The sequence below is a fragment of the Acartia tonsa genome, chromosome 12, assembly GCF_053477335.1.
Source record: "Acartia tonsa isolate MP-2025a chromosome 12, ASM5347733v1, whole genome shotgun sequence".
Taxonomy (NCBI): Eukaryota; Metazoa; Arthropoda; class Copepoda; order Calanoida; family Acartiidae; genus Acartia; species Acartia tonsa.
Genome location: NC_137271.1, coordinates 6636478 through 6658820, shown reverse-complemented (window position 1 = coordinate 6658820; position 22343 = coordinate 6636478). Strand labels below are relative to the sequence as shown.

General features: G+C 32.3%; 2 protein-coding genes across 2 annotated transcripts in view; one reads left to right on the top strand and one right to left on the bottom strand.

The window, feature by feature from the left end:
• The window catches only part of LOC145333670 (uncharacterized), a 33715-nt gene extending 26144 nt beyond the window's left edge, over nucleotides 1–7571 (top strand). Inside the window, exons 8-9 of the mRNA XM_080178878.1 lie at nucleotides 2463–2521; nucleotides 7430–7571. Of these exons, the coding sequence (XP_080035004.1) occupies nucleotides 2463–2521; nucleotides 7430–7447 (77 nt within the window). The 3' untranslated portion in view covers nucleotides 7448–7571. The remainder of the gene's footprint in view (nucleotides 1–2462; nucleotides 2522–7429) is intronic.
• A 13522-nt stretch (nucleotides 7572–21093) lies between these two features.
• LOC145334111 (uncharacterized) lies at nucleotides 21094–22063 on the bottom strand. The gene is made up of 3 exons (XM_080179400.1): nucleotides 21908–22063; nucleotides 21519–21705; nucleotides 21094–21305 (listed from the first exon to the last, which is right to left on the bottom strand). The coding sequence occupies exons 1-3, from the start codon at nucleotides 21984–21986 to the stop codon at nucleotides 21179–21181; spliced, it is 393 nt and encodes a 130-aa protein (XP_080035526.1). The 5' UTR covers nucleotides 21987–22063; the 3' UTR covers nucleotides 21094–21178.
• Nucleotides 22064–22343: the final 280 nt, after the last annotated feature.

The following is a 22343-nucleotide window of genomic DNA, read 5'->3' as shown; positions in this document are numbered from 1 at the left end:
TACTTTTTTTGATACACTAAGTAATATGGTCTGTAAACCCTAAAAAATACTTTTTTGTGTGTCATGCTGTATTACATAGAAGCTCCACAATGATGTCTTAGTTCCTAAATGCCAAATTTCATTGGGGGTGGGGGTTATCATACCTGTACATCCCTCCCCCCTTAGACATCAGTGCACTTCATTGCTTGTTTTTATATATAATAGCTTTAAATTTTTTAATTTTTTTTGAATAAAAGTCTAATCCCAAATGACAAATACTATATTAGATATTTTACTATTATTTATTTATTCTAAATGTTAATAATAATCCATGAATATTTATTGTAAATATTAAAGAAACATATGTTAGAAAGAGTAGTTTTGTGTATTTCATATCAATATTAAATATATATTATTTTTAGTAATTTTTTCTCAGGAGTTTACTTCATTGGAGAACAGAGTTGATAAATCAATCAAAATATCATTAGAGTACATTAGAATCACTTCAAAGGCAGATTGTCTCAGTCTGTGGTTAGAGTGGTTTTGCTGGAACTTTATAACACAACTTTAAATCAGAAACAGAAGATTGATTTATGCAGAAAACTAGTGAATTTGATTTAAACATCTAATTTGTATAAATTTAAAACAAACTTTTATCAGTCCTTTTTTAAACATGAAAAGAATATAAAATTTTTGAATGTATTGTAATACTGTATAATATCATGTAGTTTAATATAATTTGACTTATAAAGTTTTTTTTTTACATTAATTATAGGTTCAATTTTGCCAATTTTCATCATGAAAGTAGGAAATAAATCACAAAAAATGGCTTGTTTAAGTAAGGATTTTGTAGCAAAAATGGAAGATTTAAGTAAGGAATTAATCTCAAAAATGGCTTGTTTAAGTAAGAATTTTGTAACAAAAATGGAATATATAAGTGGGAGATTAATTACAAAAATGGCTTGTTTGAGTAAGAATTTTGTAGCCAATATGGAAGATAAAAGTAGGTATTTAATCACAAAAATGGCTTGTTTAAGTAAGGATTTTGTAACAAAAATGGAAGATATAAGTAGGAAGTTTATCACAAAAATGGCTTATTTAAGTAAGGATTTTGCAACCAAAATGGATGATTTAAGTAAGTAATCAACCCCAAAAATGGCTTATTTAAGTAAGGGTTTTGCAACAAAAATGAATGATTTAAGTAAGCAATCAACTCCAAAAATGGCTTAATTAAGTAAGGATTTTGCAACAAAAATGGATGATTTAAGTAAGTAATCAACCCCAAAAATGGCTTATTTAAGTAAGGACTTTGTAGCAAAAATGGATGATTTAAGTAAGCAATCAACCCCAAAAATGGCTTATTTAAGTAAGGGTTTTGCAACAAAAATGGATGATTTAAGTAAGTAATCAACCCCAAAAATGGCTTATTTAAGTAAGGGTTTTGCAACAAAAATGGATGATTTAAGTAAGCAATCAACCCCAAAAATGGCTTAATTAAGTAAGGATTTTGCAACAAAAATGGATGATTTAAGTAAGTACTCAACCCCAAAAATGGCTTATTTAAGTAAGGACTTTGTAGCAAAAATGGATGATTTAAGTAAGCAATCAACCTCAAAAATAGCTTATTTAAGTAAGGATTTTGCAACAAAAATGGATGATTTAAGTAAGTAATCAACCCCAAAAATGGCTTATTTAAGTAAGGATTTTGTAGCAAAAATGGATGATTTAAGTAAGCAATCAACCCCAAAAATGGCTTATTTAAGTAAGGATTTTGTAGCAAAAATGGATGATTTAAGTAAGCAATCAACCCCAAAAATGGCTTATTTAAGTAAGGATTTTGCAACAAAAATGGATGATTTAAGTAAGTAATCAACCCAAAAAATGGCTTATTTAAGTAAGGGTTTTGCAGCAAAAATGGAGGATTTAAGTAAGCAATCAACCCCAAAAATGGCTTGTTTAAGTAAGGAATTTGTAGCAAAAATGGAAGATATAAGTAGGACATTAATCACAAAAATGGCTTGTTTAAGTAAGGATTTTGTAGCAAAAATGGAAGATATAAGTAAGCAATCAACTACAAATATAGCCTAAATGGCTGAGAAGGGATTAAATTTTGAGGAAAAATAATCCGGATTAAAATCTTAATCTGTAAGACATTTACCTCAAAAGCGTCCGATTTTGCTGATTCTTATCAGCCACCCTTATTTTTGGGGTTTTTTAGGGGTTTATAGGGCAATAATAGTTCTTCAAGTAAGCAATTAACCTACGAAAATGGCTCGTTAGTCCGACATGTCCGATTTAAGTAAGCCACTTTTGTTGTAAAGTGTGGACTTTCCCGATGTGAGCACGTCCTACTTAAATCTGACAAAAATGCTTATATAAGCACAAATAAAGGTAAATTGCTGAGACAGAGATTACTAGGGGACTATACCCAATACTTTTAACTTATGTTTTGAAATTTGTAGATTTAATAATTTTTTGTATAGCCTGGGTACCAAACACTAATTGGTTTTGTAGTACTGACATGGATTCTTCATATTGCAAGGTAAAAAGCATAATAACGCAAAGTATACAAATAAATATCCAAAAGAACAGAAAATTTCTATTTATAAAATTATGAAAGAAACAAGTCAAGGTAAAATCGTAGATGATTAATTTACAGAGAAGCAGACATTCCTTATAATAAAGTAACACAATGTTTGTTTTTCTGTCAGCATATTGCCAACCGCTGAACTGATATAGTTCTCCTTTACAGGGTAGCTTTCCCTAGGTCCTTGGAGGATTTATACCATTTTGAGGAAGATACCACCACCCTCCCAAGAGAAATCGTCTAAAAAAACAAAAAAAAATTGAAATATTCCTGTGTCATAGAAACATGAATAAAAACATGTGATTTTAACATATACACAAAGGCTCTAGCTTCTTATAAAAGCGGGAAGTTTGTAAATATTTTACTCAACACACTAAATCATTACAATTTTCATGAGAAATACGCATTTTATAAGGCATACAAAACGCTCTAATTTTCGTTCTATTTAACGTAATTTTGTAATTTTTTTTGCTGGTTATTTCATTTTACATATACTTTTATCATTTTATCAAAAAAAATTTATCTTTTTTCATCATTTTTTGGAGAAATTAATGCTTAAACTAAGGGTATCTTTAAACGCAAAATTGACGCACTTAGAATAAAAAATGCGTATTGAGTACAAAGGGGGGATAATTTCAAGTCATGCATGTTCCAAAGATATCTTTTTTTCCATAAAATTTTAATGTTTAGTCCACCGGAGATTACCCTGAAAATCATATATCAATTTAGGAAGGTAATTTTTGTAGAATAGTTACTGAATTTACAACTTTATGTACACTAAAAGTATAGTTAAGATCAAAGGCGTGCAAAAGGTTGGTGTAGGGGTTGTTTACACCACCCTTGTAAAATTAAGGGGGATGGATACACCTCCCTAGGTGTCCACCTATGTCCACCCTCTTGACAAGAGCCTACACCCTCAGACACACCCCTCTATAAATTCCAAGGGGGTGTAAAGGAAATAAATTTACACCCCTTAAAATAAAGAGTGGGGGAGGGGGGGAGGTGTTTAAGGCGGGTGTATAAAATTAAGCCACTGATTAAGATAATTCTATGCTATCTATTTTTAGATAAATTAATCATTAATTTCCAGACTTAACTAAAAAAAATCTTGCAATATTCTGTACAAATGTACTGTACAAATTTTAATCAGTAAATAAAAGTGATTGACACAAGAAGGAGCTCTCATACATATGTAATTAAACCACAGTTAATACCTCTAAAGATCTTGATTGATATATATTTATAACTTTTAATATTGTTTACAATAGTGATTAAAGTTAATGTTGGGGAGGGAGATATTTCCCAATCCTCTTTTTAAAGTTTGTAAAAATGTATTACTTATGTAATGAAGTTTTGGTGACATACTTAAATAAACTATCCTTGATTTTGGTTAAAGGGAGCTGTTAAAAGTTGTAAGTGTCAAAAAATTTAGGTGGTTATAAATTAATGGAATATAACCTGATATTATTATCATTTATGTACAAAAAGATTATAGATACAGTATTACACTTTTTTTAATAAGTAAATGGGATAATTTTTTTATTTTTTATTGCAACACAAGGTTATTTGTTTATCTCCTGGTACAAGATTCAACATTATTATTAGTTAAATCTAATTTTCTATTGAAACAAGCATTCAACCATTTTTACAGTATTATCGATTTTAATATGAATTATTAAATATGTATTATTAACCCTTAACAGTCGGGCCCCTTGCCGCACCTTAATCGGTTGGTGATGGGGTGGGCGTTCAACGCTCCCCCCCTATTATCTCAGTTCCTATTAGACCTAGAGGGCTAAATCTTTTTTGTGCAAGTCCCCTGTTTGATAATAAATTTCCGACCTTTTATAAGTCAAAGTCAATTTTTGCTTAGTTCAACTTTTTATTTAACAACTTTTTTTACTTAAAAATTTTAAACGGCTGTAATTTTCTTATTTTTGAAGCTAGAAGAACAATTTTTTTTACAGAAAATGTTTATCTTTAAGTAAATTTTATATTAGAAATATCAAATATAAATTTCAGCGGCCGCATCAGGCGGTCAGCAGGGAAAACGGCTGCGGATCTCTATGAAATTTAGATATGTTATGTTGACATATAAGAAAAGCTTACGTTTAAAAGGGGGACGTAACTGAAGCTTTTTTGATGCTGTGGGGGGGGGGGGGGTTCTCCGGAACCACTTGATGAACCATGCAAATTTTTGGACTTAAGCTTTTAGGGGTATGAACATCTTATGGTTTCAAAGTCAACCCCCTACCCCCATCCCCTAGCCCCCTGGGGCTCAAAACCCCCCTAAAAATGAACATAACCTTAATTTTCTCAGAAACCATTTGACCAATAGGGATGATTTCTTAAACTTAAGCTTTTATGGTTATAAACTAACTTATAGTTTAGAAGTCACCCCCCTGCCGCCTACTCCTAGCCCTCCGGGGCTCAAAAAAACCCTAAAAATGAACCTAACCTTAATTTTCTCAGAAACCATTTGACCAATAGAGATGAATTCTTAAACTTAAGCCTTTATGGTTATAAACTAGCTTTTGGTATAGAAGTCACCCCCCTGCTTCTAACCCTAGTCCTCGGGTGATCAAAAAAACCCATAAAAATGAACCTAACCTTTATTTTCAAGGGGGTGACTTATAATCCAGGAGTTAGTTTATAATCATAAAAGCTTAAGTTTAAGAAATCATCCCTATTAGTCAAATGGTTTCTGAGAAAATTAAGGTAAGGTTCATTTTTAGGATTTTTTGGAGCCCCGGAGGGCTAGGGGTTGGCGGCAGGGGGGCGACTTAAAATCTAAAAGTTAGTTTATAACCATAAAAGCTTAAGTTTAAGAAATCATCCCTATTGGTCAAATGGTTTCTGAGAAAAATAAAGGTAGGTTCATTTTTAGGGTTTTTGGAGCCCTGGAGGGCTAGGGGTTGGCGGCAGGGGGTGACTTATAATCTAGGAGTTAGTTTATAATCATAAAAGCTTAAGTTTAAGAAATCATCCCTATTGGTCAAATGGTGTCTGAGAAAAATAAGGTTAGGTTCTTTTATAGGATTTTTTAAGCCCCGGAGGGCTAGGGGTTGGTTGCAGGGGGGTGACCCCCCCCCCCCCCGACTGATTAAGGTGCGGTAAGGGGCCCGACCGTAAGGGGTTAATTAAGTGAATCAGTCTGTTAGACCAATGGTAGAAACTCAGCAGATAGACGAGACAGACAGACAGGCAAGAAGAATGATCAAATTACAGTTTGACCATAATAGACAATTCATTAAATAAAATCCAATAGAGAACCTGTGAATGATCAGACAGATGGAGGGATAGACAGACAGACGGACAGACAGACAGTTTTTGAGGCATTAACAAATTAGAATTAGGCTATGCTAGATGATTCATTGAAATCCGAAAAAGAGGCAGTTAGACAGATAGACTGACAAGTGGAGTGACAGACAGACAAAAAAACAGACAGACAGAGGGACAGACAGACAAAGGGGTATTGCCTAAAAACAGTTTGGCTGCTATATGAATCATTAAAACCCACCATAAAAAGAAATTTACATTAGTTTCATTATTTCGATACTCAACGCCCCCCCCCCTCCCCAACTCAAAGGGGTTTATTATTTCTTAAAACCAATAAGTGACTTCTCAGCATAATAAAATTGAAAATACTTTTTATTTCATCAATTTATCTTAAATAGAACGAAAGTTATAATCATTTTATTGTCTACAAGAAAAATGCTTTGAGTAAAAATCAACCTAATTGTCAGTAAAAACGTCATATTTATGCATATTTACACAGTAAATAAATTTTAAAATTGTATTCTATTGTAATGAATAACTTAAGGGGGTTGTATGAATTATAAAAAACCTAAAAAAACCCTAATTTGGTTAAATTAGTCCACGTAAAGATTGATTTAGTACAGTACGTATGAATAAGTTGTCAATTTCCTGCCAGAGTCCTTGTGTATAAGGATAAGGTATTAAACTCATTGTTTTTTATTAAAAGCGAAGCTTTTCTATAATTAGGGTCGGTCCGTCCGTCCGTACGTCCGTACGTCCGTAACGGATAGCTTTTTTCGTTAATTTAGACATGTTAGAATTGTCCTATCGATTTCAAATTTTGCATGGTGATTCCTTTAGTAGTTAGGTACGATTTAGAAAGCGTAGCAACTCTATAATCATTACCAAAATGTCCGTACGTCCATTTTAAACATGTTGATTTTTTAAAAATTTTTAATTAGTTTTTTTCGTTAATTTAGGCATGTTAGAATTGTCCTATCGATTTCAAATTTTGCATGGTGATTCCTTTCGTAGTTAGGTACGATTTAGAAAGCGTAGCAACTCTATAATCATTACCAAAATGTCCGTACGTCCATTTTAAATATGTTGATTTTTTTACTTTTTTAAATAGTTTTTTTTCGTTAATTTAGGCATGTTAGAATTGTCCTATCGATTTCAAATTTTGCATGGTGATTCCTTTAGTAGTTAGGTACGAGTTAGAAAGCGTAGCAACTCTATAATCATTACCAGAATGTCCGTACGTCCATTTTAAACATGTTGATTTTTTTTACATTTTTAACAACAAATTTGTATGTGACCTAATTATCCGATTGGTCTGATTTTTGGTATACTGATTCCTGGGACAACAAAGTACAATATTATAAGCGAAGCAACTCTATAATCAAGTCCTAAAAATGTAAGTATGTCCATAATCATTATCCTGTATTAAGCAGTTTTTCAACAAATTTACTTACAATTTTGCTTTGACTCTTAAACATTCGCATTCTGATTATTCAGTTCTGACATTATACAAGTGTTAATATCTGTTTGTCCTACCGTTTCAGAGCTTCGCTTTTATGGATGTTGTCATCCTTGTTATTCTAGAAACCTTTAAAACCCTGATAACAACTGTTTCTCCAACCACTGCACTGCTGCAACTTCCACAATAACAACTACTTTTCCAACAACAACCACCACTGTTTTTTTCTCTTTGATTATGTTGATGATAGATCATAGATTTAGTTTAAAAATTATGACTATTGTAGTTTGACAAAGTGCTTCAAAATTAGCCATGTGACGTCATAAAAATGTGGTATTATCCATCTCTTTTTAAGGGTTTTCTTTCCAACTTCTCCTCTCATCTCCCGCATTTTTATGACGTCACATGGATGATTTTTGAGTCACTTTGTCCCACTTCTGACTATTTTTATTTGTAACCTGAACTGAAAAGGAATTTGTGATTGACTAATGCAACAATTAATTTCTCAATGTTTGTAAATTAATTGTTCTTCGTAATATGATAATCTTTGTTTTTAATATAATAATCTGCATTCTAAAATCGTTTTTTTATGATTTAATATATGTTTTCAGCTTGGCTACTTTATATTCTTTGACAAGTCAATAAAATTAATTTTGTGTTGTGTTGGCTAAGACAATTTTAATCTAAATATCTTAGCTAGAAGTGCTAAATTTTTATCCTTGCTTTCAATAATCATTATAATTTGGTCAGAGTTTGTTCTTTAACATTTGTGTAAGCGCCAGTGTTCTTTACATGGAAATATTTGGCAGAGCATACAGAATTTGTTTATGATATTTTCTAGAGTTACTTTACTATTGCTTGTAGCACTGCTATATATCTATACTAGCGGATACGCCCCCAGAGGCCTCTACTGGCACTTTAAATGTGTTTTTTTGTTCAAGTCACTACGACACCTATCTATTTTGCCCTCAAGTCTCTACGATACCTCTTTCTGGTGCGTTAAAGTCTCTAGGTAAAGAAAAAATTCCGATTTTTTGTGATTTCTCTTGGGAGGGTGGTGGTACCCTCCCCTAAATAATTATAGACCTCCCCAGGGCCTATGAGAAGCTACCCTGTTAAGGAGAACCCGATCGGTTCAGCGGTTAGCGAGATCCTTCGGTACACACAAACAGACAGATAGACAAACATGCATCCTGTTACTTTATTATAATGATATATGGGTATATTTATAAGAACATAGATAGTTTTGTTATAACAAGGATGACAACATCTACAAAAGCGAAGCTCTGAAATGGAAGGACAAACAAACATTAACACTTTTAGAGAGTCAGAACTGAATAAACTTAATAGTAAGTCAATAGAAAATTGTAAGTTAATTTGTTGCAAAACTGATAAAATACACAATACTGTTTAAGTACACACTGATATTTTTAGGACTTGATTATAGAGATGCTTCGCTTATAACATTGTACCTTGTTGTAATAGGAATCAGTATTCAAAATTTCAGATAAATAGGATAATTTTAACATACAAAATCTTCGTGTTTTAAATGGACGTACGGACTTTCTGGTAACGATTATAGAGTTGCTACGCTTTCTAAGTCATGCCTAACTGTTACAGGAATCAGCATGCAAAGTTGGAAATCAATAGGACAATTATAACCTGTTTAGATTAACGAAAAGAGCTAACCGTTATTGAAAAGCAGAAAAGCTTCGCTTTAAAAAAATATCTTTTACCTAATAGTCGACTATGAAATTTGGATACCTTAATTCAGTAAGAAATAAATCAACATCTTAACTCAACTGGGAGGACTGACCGATTAACCTACCTATTTATTAAACCTGTAGAGAGGCTATTCATATAAAAAGTTTGATTACAAATCCTTTATCTAATCAAACTTAATGGGTACTCCCTTAAAGTGTCTAGTTGGGTTCTGAAACCAGCCCCTCCCCCCCGTCCAATATTTTTGAAGTAAATTGAAAATAGGGGGGGAGGTTAAGTTTTTCGCAAAATAATTATTGACTATATTTCAGACTAGGTAAGGTTAAGTTGGGTTAACTTTTAATTCCCCCCAAATTATAAATTTAAATAAAAAAGGGGGGGTGTTCAAGTGCTCAATAGGCATTTAAAGGGAAAGCATTTATTTTAGATCAGACTTATCCTTAATTAAACTTAATAATCTACCAGGTATAAAGGACAGGATTTTCATTTTTGTACATTTTTCAAGGTTTTGAGCAATTATTTATTAGTCTCCGATTGTACTATTCCTTTATTCATAGACTACAGCAGAAATAAAAAACTATCTTAGTAGCAAAGCTAGTTAAAAGTGACACTATATGTTTGTTTGTCGTTCTATAAGTTTGTAATACAAATTTTTTTTTGCAATTTCGCTATTCTGCTTTCTGGCTATTATTACACCTCTTCTTCTTTTTCTCTCTTTGTCTATATTTTTAAAAACTTTTTTTCTCCCTATTTTATAAAAAAAAACCTTTGATTATTTGGGACATTATCGTTTTGTTTTAATGAATTGGATGTTTTGATTCTTGTTCCAATTAAATTCCTAATCAAATTCTTGGCTTTTGTAAGAATTCCAAATATTTAGCAAAATCTCTTTTTTATTGCAGGGAATTTTATTCAATTAATCTTTTTCTATGAAAATTAAGGGATAAGACAATGGACACAAAATTGATGTATATCCCTCTTCCCTTTCAAGCATGATAAATAACCCATCCTGTTAATTGAAATTATTGGTTGAAAAGTGTAAAACCTGCTAGATTAAACCAACTGATCAAGATTTTATAACATAATTACCAATTTTTTAACCCGCGACCGTGGCTCCACACGTAGCGCACTCGCTCTTCGATAGGTTCGAATCTCTAACTAAAGACGTTAAAAATGGTTCCTACTGCTACTATGTCAAGTGCGCGACATTAGTAGTTAGAGTAGGGGGAATGCCTTGGCCCAAAACAGGTGCAACTCATTACCGTGCATAGTTAGGACTTCTCAGACAAAGGTCGTGCAATAAAAGGATTGGTTGTCTGATGGGTGTTACTTAACAATAACCCGGGTGTTTGGACAGAAAAGGAGACATTTGGTTCTCCTCGGTTATCCTGGGTTGTTGAACCATGGCGTTTCATGTCATGGACAGCATCTCCGCCCGTTTGTCGAGGTAGTTTGCTTTTCAATTTCAAAGCAATATCCAATTACAGTATAGTTAGGTATAATTAAGAAAGTTTATCCGAAAGACCGTACTCCATCTAAAAAAGTTTTGACAAATATTTTTTTTTGTATGATAGAATTATTCTATTCATCTGGTTATTGAAAAAATGATTCCTAGAACAACAAGGTACAAAAATAAAAGCAAAGAATCTCTATAATAAAGTCCTACAAAAAAAAGAATCCCATAATTTTGCAAAATGTTTATATACAATTTTGTTTATACCCTTAAATCATTTAATCAATATTGAGTTTTTACACTGTACAAGTGTTGATGTTTGTCTGTCCTTCCGTCAGATGTTAGAGCTTCGTTATTATGAATGCTTACATCCTTGTTTTTACTGTTATAGTCTAGCTAATTTGACAAAAGAAAACAAAGCAAAAATAAAATAAAATTTGGAAAATCGAAGGAATTTTATTACTTTAGATAAAATGAACAATATCCTTTTTCTTTAAAATGGCCACTGTCTTATCTACACCAAATCAAAATAAGAACAACTTTGTCCATAAGTAGAAAGACAAAATTGTCAATAACATTTTTAAAAATTAAGACATAAGATAACATTTATTTAACTTAACATTAGCCTGGTTAAACACAGATACAGGGACGTCCAAGCTTTTTATTTGAGGGGGGTAAAATGAGGGGTTTAAAATGTTTGAAGGGGGGGGGGGGGGTAATGTATTTTCTAAAATTTTGAGAAGTTTAAGTGATGAGTTTCAAAGTTTGAGGAGGTAAACACCCCCTTTACCCCTACCCTTGGACGTATATGCAGAGATACGACAAAGGATGAAGGGATAATGGGATTGAAACGCAACCTAAAAATATTTGGACTGCCTTAGAAAAAGGATTCAAAATTCAAAGCTTGGACGTCCTTTTAAGGGGTGGTAAAAAGAAGATTGGATTGCACAGGCAAACAAAAAGATTTTCCCTGGGATCTTGAAGGATAAGACTATGGACAACAAATTTACATATATCTCAAATGATGATGAACATAACAAACCCTTTTGTATAATAAATTATTGGTTTAAAAGTTTGGATAATACTAGTTAGGAACTAACCAATGAAAAAAAGTACCCAAAATTTTTTGGCAAACATATGAGATAAGTGGTTATACAATTTTACCATTGTCCAATCCCTTCCTGGATTTTCTATAAAAAATGTGGGAATTTAACCTTTTCTAGAAATTAATTGTGTGCATCCTACTATTTCTATTTATCTTTTCTGTCAACACTATAAAATTTTATGGCAAATTTTACCTAAAAAAAACTATTTAAAATGTTTTTCTTGTATATTGACAGAATGAAATGAAATAAAAGAATGTTCATAATGCACTTTAAGCACGAAATAACGTGTTCTATGATGCTTAGTCTCTCTTATAATAATTATATGAAATTCATTAAGTAACTTACAATAATTGCCACTTAAATCAAAATTGAAGGGGGGTGTTTGAGAGGGGTGTAATACAAACAACAAGAGGGGTGTTAATACAGACAACAAGAGGGGTGATAATACATAATCAACAACATACTCAAAAGTCAAACAATCATAATTTGATCGGTAAATTGACATTTTAAGGGTGCAATTTTTTAAAACGCCCCTTTAACTTTAAGAGGGTGTGAGTTTTTATATTTGATCTCCTCCCCCCCCCCCCCCTGACTGTTTTAGGGGGTGTATCAGAGGGAGATTTATACTTTTCAATCTGATATATTTCCGACATTTTCATAGAAGTTTAGTAACGGGTCAGGAAATGTTTTTAGGCTATTTTTAGTGAAAATATAAACTCCCCCCCCCCCCCCCCAACCAAAAAAACAACGAATGATTTTATTGAATCTTAAAATACAGAGCCCTATATGCTAGGAGCGCATCAACTAGTTTTATTATATTACATTAGATGTTATATGTGTAGAAACAGGCTAAAAGCAAAACAAAATTTTTTCATCAAAAGCTTTGTTGAGTTTAAAGTGCTCATTATTCAGATAAATGCATATTTTAAAACAGTTTTTAAAACAATTAAAAAGCTCAGAAACTGACCAAAATATGCATCACCAAGGATAATTATGTTCAAAAGACGAATAAAAATACGACCCAGCAATGTTTACGTGTACCCGTAAAAGCAGTGTTCAAACATCTCAACCAATAACTTTGGCATCATTGAGGATGTACATCAATTTATTGTTTATTGTCTTATCCCTTAAGATTGCTGGTAACCTATCATCTTTAAACAGCCGCACAGTCATCCTTATATAAAAGTAACAGGATCTGTGTGTGTCTGTGTGCACCAAAGGATATTCCTAACCGCGCTGGACTGATAGCTTTCTCCTTTACAATGTAGCCTTCCATATGGCATGGGAAGGTTTATAGCTGTTTTGGGGGAGAGCACCACAACCCTCTTAAGAAAAATCACCCATAGAAGAGCAATAACAAAAATGTTTTAAAGTGCCGCTAGAGCCGACACTGGCGTATAAAACATTTATATCAAAAAAATTTTTAAGGTTCTGCTAGAGGCCTTCATCGCCATAGAAAACATTTTAAGGTGCCGACGGTTATATATAAAGTAGCTGCGCTATTGAAAGTACAATTGCATTAAATAGTTCATACAAAGGACAAGTAAAGATCTCTTAAAATTTAATTTATTTCATACACAAAGCTTTTAAATTAAAACAGTGTATCAGTTCTAGTGATCATAATGAGCAAATGAACACATTAAAGGATATAATATTAAATATTTTAGATTTTAAACTTAAGAAGTAAAAATTCATCTTTTTGCCTTGAAAATTGCTAGGGTCGAGGAGAAAGTTGAAATTTTGAATATTCATTTGTAAAATCTGTGCTAAATGTAGCTTCAGGGGGTTGCTACACTATTCATTTACTAATGTGTTCGGTTATTTTTTTCATCGTATCGAATAATGTATGGAAAAACAAGTAAAAAATTAGATTTATATAAAAATGCCTTGTCCCACCCTCTGTAATTTTTAAAAATTCGGAAGTGTGGTAGTTTTTCTTTTGTCAGTTTATTACTTTATTGCTAGGTAATTTAGGTTATATTTGATATTGGGTATTGAAGGTATAGGCAATAAAGGGCTAAGTCTCCCGCAGGGGTTAAGAATTGAAAGAAAAATCTCTCTCTTCTATATTAATTTATTTTCTCAAAAATATGAGGGGTAAGTTGGCTTGATATGTACTTTGAGTAAAAGCACAACATTTCGAAAGAAGCATCTATTATGCATATTTCAGATTTTAGTTTGGGTTAATTTAGGTTATGTAAGGGTTGTAAAAGTTATATAGCCTTGTATGAATAAAACCCTGTAAACGCAAAAAATAGTTTTCTTTAAAAATTGAAAATAAGTGGGAGTTGGTTCATTCCAATGATGCATTATACATGTTTTTAAGTGCAATATTTTCTGACTATAATATAAAACATAAACTACATTACATGGAAACTTTCTCTCATTCGTTGGCTTAAAAAGTATTGGGTCTTTTTATTGAATCTTAATTGAGTAGGTATTACAACTAACAGTGAACAAACTTTTCCACCAATAATTTGATCAACAATTAACTAATAGTCTATTGTCTTACCCCTATACACCTCTTTCAGTAATTGAAATAAAAATTTGTAAAACTTGTTGTATGTAAATTTGACTAGGATTTGGGGGATTAAAAGATATTGTACTTGAAAGAAATAAGTCAAAGTTTTTATAATAAAATAAAACAATACAAATTATTACAGTAATACAGATAAATTTTTTAAAGCGAAGCTTTCCTATAATTAGGGTCGGTCCGTCCGTACGTCCGTCCGAGATAGTTAGCTTTTATTCGTTAATTTAGGCATGTTAGAATTGTCCTATCGATTTCAAACTTTGCATGGTGATTCCTGTAGTAGTAAGGTACGATTTTAGAAAGCGTAGCAACTTCATAATCATTACCAGAATGTCCGTACGTCCATTTTAAACATGTTGATTTTTACTGTTTTAATAACAATTTTTTATGTGATAAAAACATCCGATTGATCTGATTTTTTTATTACTGATTCCTATTACAATAAGGTACAATATTATGAGCAAAGCATATCTATAATCAAGTATTAAAAATGTAAGTATGTCCTTAAACAGAATTCTGTATTTAAGAAGTTTTGCAACAAATTTACGTATAATTTTGTCAAACCTTATATTTTCATATTTTGTATATTCAGTTCTGACACTCAACAAAAGTTAATGTTCGTCTGTCATATCGTTTCAGAGCTTCGCTTTTATGGATGTTATCATCCTTGTTTTTAAATGAACAATGTAGGGTATTTTTAATAGTAGTAGCGGATTCGCTTCTAGCATCAATTATATTTCCTTTTAACAATATTAAAACCTCTGTAAAATACTTTGAAAAAATAAGAAACAAAGTTTTTTGAAGCAGTTAACCAGTCGTAAAGGAATAGGTTAAACCCACAGGAAGTCTCATGCAAGGTTTATAAAAAAAAGGAGAATTGATACATTATGTTTTTGTGTAATTTGAAACCTACTTATTCTTGAACTGATTTTCAAAATTGAAAAAAGGTTAAATTTTTCTGATTTAACAAATACTTTCCTTTAAATCTTTTAAAGCAGACAATAAATTAGATGGGAGGAAGGGTGCATTTAAAAATCCCCCAACCCCAATTTTGGGATAATGCATTCGTTGGCTATAATAATGTATTTAAATATCTCTTTATCCCCATTTGTAAATTTGAGTGAAATATTTGCATCAGGAAAAAGTCATAAAAATACTGGTGGGAAATCAACACCGCATAGTCTTTCATACTATTAAACTACCCAATCCTTATTAAAAAAAATAGTAGAATCTCTATGTGTCTGTATGTACCGAAGGATCTCGCTAACCGCTGAACCGACGAAGACCAAACTGCATTACTTTTGTGTCACTTTTGATTCCTGTGACGTCACAAAATGATGAAGGTGAGAGGAGAAGTGGGAAAGAAAACCCCAAAAAAAGAGATGGAGAATGTGACGTCAAAAGTGGTGCAAAAGTAATGCAGTTTCAACGCATATTGCTACTAATCCTATTATATAAAGTAGTAAGGTTTTTTGTCTGAAGCTCAAGATTTCAATAACTTGTGAACCGATTGAGTTTTACCTACTTAGGAAAGCTTTAAACATGCCCCAGGATGGCTTTTGGCATACCTATTCTATTGACGTCAGAAAATACCCTATTCTCCATCTCTTTTCTAGGCGAATTCTTTCCCACTTCCCTTTCTCTTTCCCTCTGCTATGAGGTCAATAGAACAGGTAGGCCAAAAGCAGTGACATCTCTCCACATTTTCCTAGGGGACTAAACACAGCTACATGATATAAATTTCGGAAGTTATGGCACACTTAAAAATCTCAGTACTACTTTCACCCTCAGGTATACAGGGATGAAACACTTGATGATAATTTAGTCCTCCCTAATAATTCTACTGTTTGTAGACTGTTCTTTTCCTTTGAGGATAGATAGAGGAATGGACACTAATTAAAATATCGTTGTCTTCTCCCTTCCTTTAAGATTATATAATTAAATTTTCAGCATGGCTTTGAAACCGATTAATATCCGCTGGATTAGAGATAGTTCTTAGCCATCTGAAAAATCGGTCCTAGGACAACTGCAAGACTCCGAAACGTCGGAGTGGACAAACGCAGGAGTGGACACTTAACTTAAACTAACCCATTTTAAACCATATTTAGGTTTTTCAAAAGCCTAACAACCTGCGGGGGCTTATTTGTATTTATATTCAAATCTTAATCTAACCTAACCTAACCTGCATAGAAATACTTACTTAAATTAATATTTTAACACTCCTGCGTTTGTCCACTCCGACGTTTGGGACTCCTGCGTTTGTCCTGGAACTGAAAAATCATTTATCACATGGTATAAAGACAATTTTCCACAAAAAAATAAAGTAAGAATAAAAAAGTTCTTGACCCAAATCTTATGGGTTTTTTTTCTTTTATATTCGTATTTTAATTGTCTTTAAAAATTTATAAATTTTTTCAGGACGAATCTATTTTCTAAACATGATTTCTCATTCGTTGACCAAAAAAACCTTTTTTATCTAATCTTGATAAACGGTGACAAACCTTAAGTGTCCAAGCTTTTCCACAAATTATTTAAATATACAGAAGAAATTTGTTCACTATTATTAAAGATTTGAAATACAAATGAGATGAATTTTATAAACAACTTGGTCAATTCGTCGTCTCGAGGGATTATGCTCGTAAAAAATTAAAGAAAATCTTGGAAAATTGTGATAATCTTAGTTAGACAAATTTAATTACTATTTACAGTTAAATATGCTAGTTTTTACCACGCAATCCTCGTTTTATGCAGCTTTGATTCCATAAATATGAATGTATAGGTGGCCAGGTTAGAATATTTTTTTAGAACATTAAGATTACATACAGTAGAAATATCTGATAATCGAACTATCTAAAAAATCGAAAGGTGCTCTATTTTGGGTAAGCTTCACATAGGTCCTAGCTCTAGGCTATTTTATTTTTAGATTTAAGTCTTGGGAAGTTCTAAACTATTTTTCTAGGCCATCCTTGCCCCTTCAAATGCTCAGCGTTTAGCTAGAATGCAGGAGGGTGAACACCCCTTTCCCCACCCCTTTTAACGCCAAGACTTGTCAAGTACCCGCTGATAAAGATTATCCTTATCCTTATTTTAGGAGCGAAACCTTTTTTATTTCTTGGATCGCTTCGTCCGTCTGTCTGCAATATTAATCTATAATACAAAGTAGCTTGATGTCTGTCCGTCTATCCCTTAAGATCTCGGTAACCACTGAACCGATCGGATTCTACTCTTCAGGAAATATACCTACTGGTCCTGTGGTGGTCTTAGGCTATTTTCTTGAGGCTTGGGACACCCCCAACCCCCCAAAAAAGTGAAAATATTCCCCTCATTTTTTTTTTTTGATGATGTATATGATGAAGATAAAGATCCTAATTTTTTTTTTTGATTATGAATATGATGAAGATGAAGATCCACCACATGTACTACATTTTTTTTAAAATTACTTCTTGGGGCAAAGCCGCTAGTATTAGAAATAGCACTAATGTTTTTCCTTAGCTTCAATTATAGAAGATGGCTGAATGTTGTTGTGAAGATTCTAGACTTCTACTTGATCATATCTAGTCGGTTGGTCTATATTTGCATATTCATAAGCTTCTCTACTCAAGAATAAAATTCTTCTTTTTTTTTATTTTGTTTTTCATTGACAATTTAGAAAAGCATAATCGTCAGAATAAATGTTAGTTAGGTATTTAGTTGAATAAATATTTTTTAAAAAGTCGCAGCTACTCTATAATAAAGATTTTTGTATATCTGTTTTTACTTTGACCCGTCTTTCCATCTGTCCATACGTATGTTGGAAACGTTTAGCACTTTTTTTTTATAGTTTTTGAATGTTAGAATTGTCCTATCGATTTCAAACTTAATAAAGATTACTGTTACAATATGATACTAGTTAGAAAGGATGGAACTCTATATGCAGAAAAAGAAAGTCTATCAAAATATGCTCATTTTTACTTTTTAATATGATATAATTATTGTATTTATCTGATTTTTTTTTGATTTTTTGAGGAGTAGACTATATTTATGTAATTTTACAACTTTATATACAATTTGTTTTAGACTTATGAATTAATATTCTGCTTGCTATATTCTAACAATCTAGAAGTGTTATTGTTCGTAAAGTTTTTTGTCACTGTTGAGACACTTTGTTTAAACCAATCATAAATAAACATAAACCTAAAAATTTTTAGCTGACAAATGACAGAACATAGTCATTATCTTTGAGGTATGTCCCCTTCCTTCCTGAGTTTTTGTTGTAATATTCTAAGTATTGATGTTTTTAGTAGCGAAGCTACTCTATAATTCACTTTGTCCGTCCGTCAGTCCGTCAGTCCGTCAGTCCGTCCGTCAGTCCGTCAGTCCGTAACGCTATGGGGGAAATGGGATTTACTCAGCCCCTATAAAAGATAGAAAGCTGAAAGTTTTTGACAACATTCCCATCATTAAGGAGCACAATTAACTATAAAACATCAATGGCGGTCGGACGGCTTTTTAGCAGGTTTTAGGCTATTTTTTTATTTTCCACATTTTTCCTCATATCTTTGGTGTTTATGGTCCGATTTTCAAAATTTTATCAGTTATAGACAATGATAGTTTTAGTTTATAGTATTTTTCAAAACATACTCAAAATCGTAAACGATGGGTGATTTCGTAGAGAAATGTTACTGTTTTCAATATTTTCAAAATACTAAAATAACCCTAAAAATATACAAATTCCCCGATATATTCAAACGACCGGAAATTGAGACTTCACACCTCTGTTAACATTTTCATACGGAGAGAAGGGGTCAACTTATGCTAGATTTGGGATGTATTTGTAAAATACTACATATGTTCACATATCTTTACGGTCAAACATTGTCAGAAAATCATAAAAATTCCGGAAAATATTAACATACGAAGAAGGTTTATGACCTCACTAGAATTTTATGACTTGGAATAATAGAGGTTTGGTGAATAGTTTTTTTTTATAGCATCACGCAATCTCGTAGCCAGATTATCAAGATAGTTAATCTTAGTTCTTATTGCTAATTTCGCTTGTTTTTTTATTTCCATTTTGGCAGCATTTCATGCTTAATAAACCAACCAATCACAATTAAAGAAAAAAAGTCTCCAAAGTTGTTATTGCTAATTTATCTTTTGACTTTTCCAGTTACTTTATGTTCTGTTGTGTTTGTCAGTTCAAATAAAGAAATAGGATTTTGTAGATTTATTAATTATGTATTATTTTTTAAAAATGTTATGTAACCCCCCCCCCCCCCCCCCCAATCATATTTCTTAAAATATCTTATACGTGAGTCACACACAAAGTAGAGAAACAGGTGCATATATATTGTTAATGAATTCTGGCGTGGGGGGGGGGGGGGTTACAATGATGCATCAGATTCAGAAGTAGCTAATATACCAACCAAAGGTTTTTTTATAATATCTATATGTGATACTTAATTTTTCAAAATATTGCTTGACTTTGATGTATCAATGATCAGAAATAGCTATTTATTTATCTAATATACCAAACAAAATTTTTTTTTATAATAATTAATATAATATCTATATCAGTTACTTAAGTTCTCAAATTTAAAATATAGCTTGAATTTTCTAAAGAATAATTCTTACAACATTTCTGTACGAACACCTTGGCTGACCGTAATATCATGTTACCAGTTACTTACCACCACCCCCCCCCCCCCATATTCCGTGGGTAATCCCCATAAATCATACATTTAAATAAATACAGGAGAAGACTTTATAATAATAATACTCGAGTCCCCTCCCTCCTCTTTACTACTTACTAGTAATATAAATAAAGACATCTTCTTAGCTTTAACTTTACCAATTCCGAGCCTAACCAAGGAGAGCGCAAAATCTGTCGGACGACACGAAACAAACAGACCAATGAGAGTTCGAGTTGGGTGGGTTAGCGGAGATTGTTAAATAACAAATTAGCTGTAATAAATAATAGGTTTATTTCATATTGTTCAAACAAAATTGAAAATACAAATACAATACATTATTATGATCCTGTTACTTTCAATTGTATTAATAAGTTTATTTCATTTTATTATTCTTTCATACAAAAAATACAATATTTTGCTAAATGATTGATCTCAAAACAATCTTCATCATGGCTTAACTTAAAAAATCTGTGAGGTTTGATTTGGGAACCAAATTATTGAAGCCTAGGAACATAAGTTCCTTAACCAGATGGCCCTTTAGGTTATACCTCCTTTCGCTGAAAAGCAATTTAAGGTGGGAAAATATTCTTTCCACCCTCGAATTGCTTACAGGCAGAAGAATAAGGTTTGCTAAGAGCTCCCTGATTTGTGCTGGGTACTGGTCTTCTTCAAGCATGTTGGCAACTGTTCCATGGATTAGCTCCAGTGTCGCTGATCTGGAACCTCTCTTCTGTGCTCCTTTATTGTTTGTCCATTTTTGATAATAGTCTGTCAGGGTTACGGCATTTTGAACGCGCCATTTTCTGAGTCCTTGATACAGTTCCGATCTCATGACTGCAAGTTCATCAATTTTCTTCTTTGCTCGTTCCTGTTGTTGTTTTTGTTCTTTCTTTGTTTGAACACAGCTACGAACAGAGGTGATCCAATAACATTATCATCACTGCTTGTAGTCTCAGTCTCCTCCTGGACCTGTTGTTCTCCTGAATCATCCTCGTCCTCCTCGATGCTGGTATCATCTGCTGGTGGCTCTCCTTCATTCTGCTCTTCATCCTCGTCAGAGTCAGACAATTTAGACAACTGGATCCTTAGTAATCGTTCTCCGATTAATGCTGCACACTGGTAGCCACGTTCAAGGATCCATTCTGCATATTCTTTATCAACCAGCTGACTGGGAAGTAGGCCTTCCTGTAAATATAAAGAAATTAATATTTGATATAAATTACATTTAGGAAAAAAAGTAAATTTCTCATACTTCAACATTTTAAGAAAGCCTAAAACTTTATCTCAATTTCCATCTCTCTATTATGACGAGTTTTTGTTGCAATTTTATTATTATTATACCTGCACCATTTCCAGGTTTTTGTTGCAATTTTATTATTATTATATAATTATACCTGCACCATTTCCAGGTAAGTCTTGCTGAAGGGGTGCAGAAACAACAGAGTTGTCCACCCTTCACTATTCAGCATTTTCTCTACCCGCTTTTTCAGATTGGCATACACTGTGGCAGCAAACCTATACATAAAAAAATAAAAAATAAAATACAAATAAATAAAATAAAATATGTTTTTAGATGGTTTTGTTTGTATATTGCTAATCCCCTCCCCTCTAACTACTACTTTGCTTCAATAAAATTTTATTTTTGATATCTTTATTAGTATGGCGCATTTTTTCAACTAAAATGCATCTTATTTATTATTAGCAAATAGTAAAACCATAAACACAAACCTGTTGTCACACTGCTGCAGGTTATCCAGATGTTCAAAGACCGTCTCCAAATTACTGAACATGCTGGGGATTGTTGCCTCCAGTCCTTGGGCGCTCTTGGTGATTAGTATGTCCACCCTCTCCAGGACAATTCTGATGTCTGCAAGCAAACCATTCTGAATGGCGGATGGCCATTTTACATCTTTGACTGAAACAAAAAAAATACTTTAAATATTATGTCATCACATAATAAAATAATTTTAACTTTTATTTATAATTTTGTGTCACCATCTTTGACTTAAACATAAAAAATACTTGAAATATTATGTCACCACATCAAAGAATAATTTTTATAATTTTGTGTCACCAAATAAACAAAACTTTAAATATTATTATAACAGATAACTTACTTCCTTGTGCTATCAGAGATTGTTTTACTTCTTGTAACAAGTCCTTATTTTTCAACAACTCGAAGTATCTCACGACCATATTCACTCTGCTGCTCCACCTTGTATCCACTGGTTTTATAAGTCTGAAAAAAAAGATAATTAAAATTAAATGATAAATCTAACTACGTTGAAAAGTTGAACACCCCCCCCCCCCAATCAGAAAATTAAAAATAAATACTAATAATTAACACTAATAAATAAACAACACTTACATTCTTTGCTTGTATTTTCTATACAGCTTTCTAATTCGTTTGTTGTTTCTCAGCCTGGACACTAGTTTGTTAAGTACATCCATTGCTGCTTTGTAATCCCTGTTCTCCTAGATACATACAAAAACAAATGAAAACAAATATTCCAAAACCCTTACTATTAAATTTATGAAAATAAATATTTCAAC

Bases quoted from the DNA above. Each gene is read 5' to 3' on its own strand.
- LOC145334111 (XM_080179400.1), bottom strand. From the start codon at position 21,986: ATGGTCGTGAGATACTTCGAGTTGTTGAAAAATAAGGACTTGTTACAA. The intron at 21,706-21,907 runs GTAAGTTATCTG...TTTTTGTTTCAG, and splicing joins ATCTCTGATAGCACAAGGAA to TCAAAGATGTAAAATGGCCA. The intron at 21,306-21,518 runs GTTTGTGTTTAT...TTTTATGTATAG, and splicing joins CTGCAGCAGTGTGACAACAG to GTTTGCTGCCACAGTGTATG.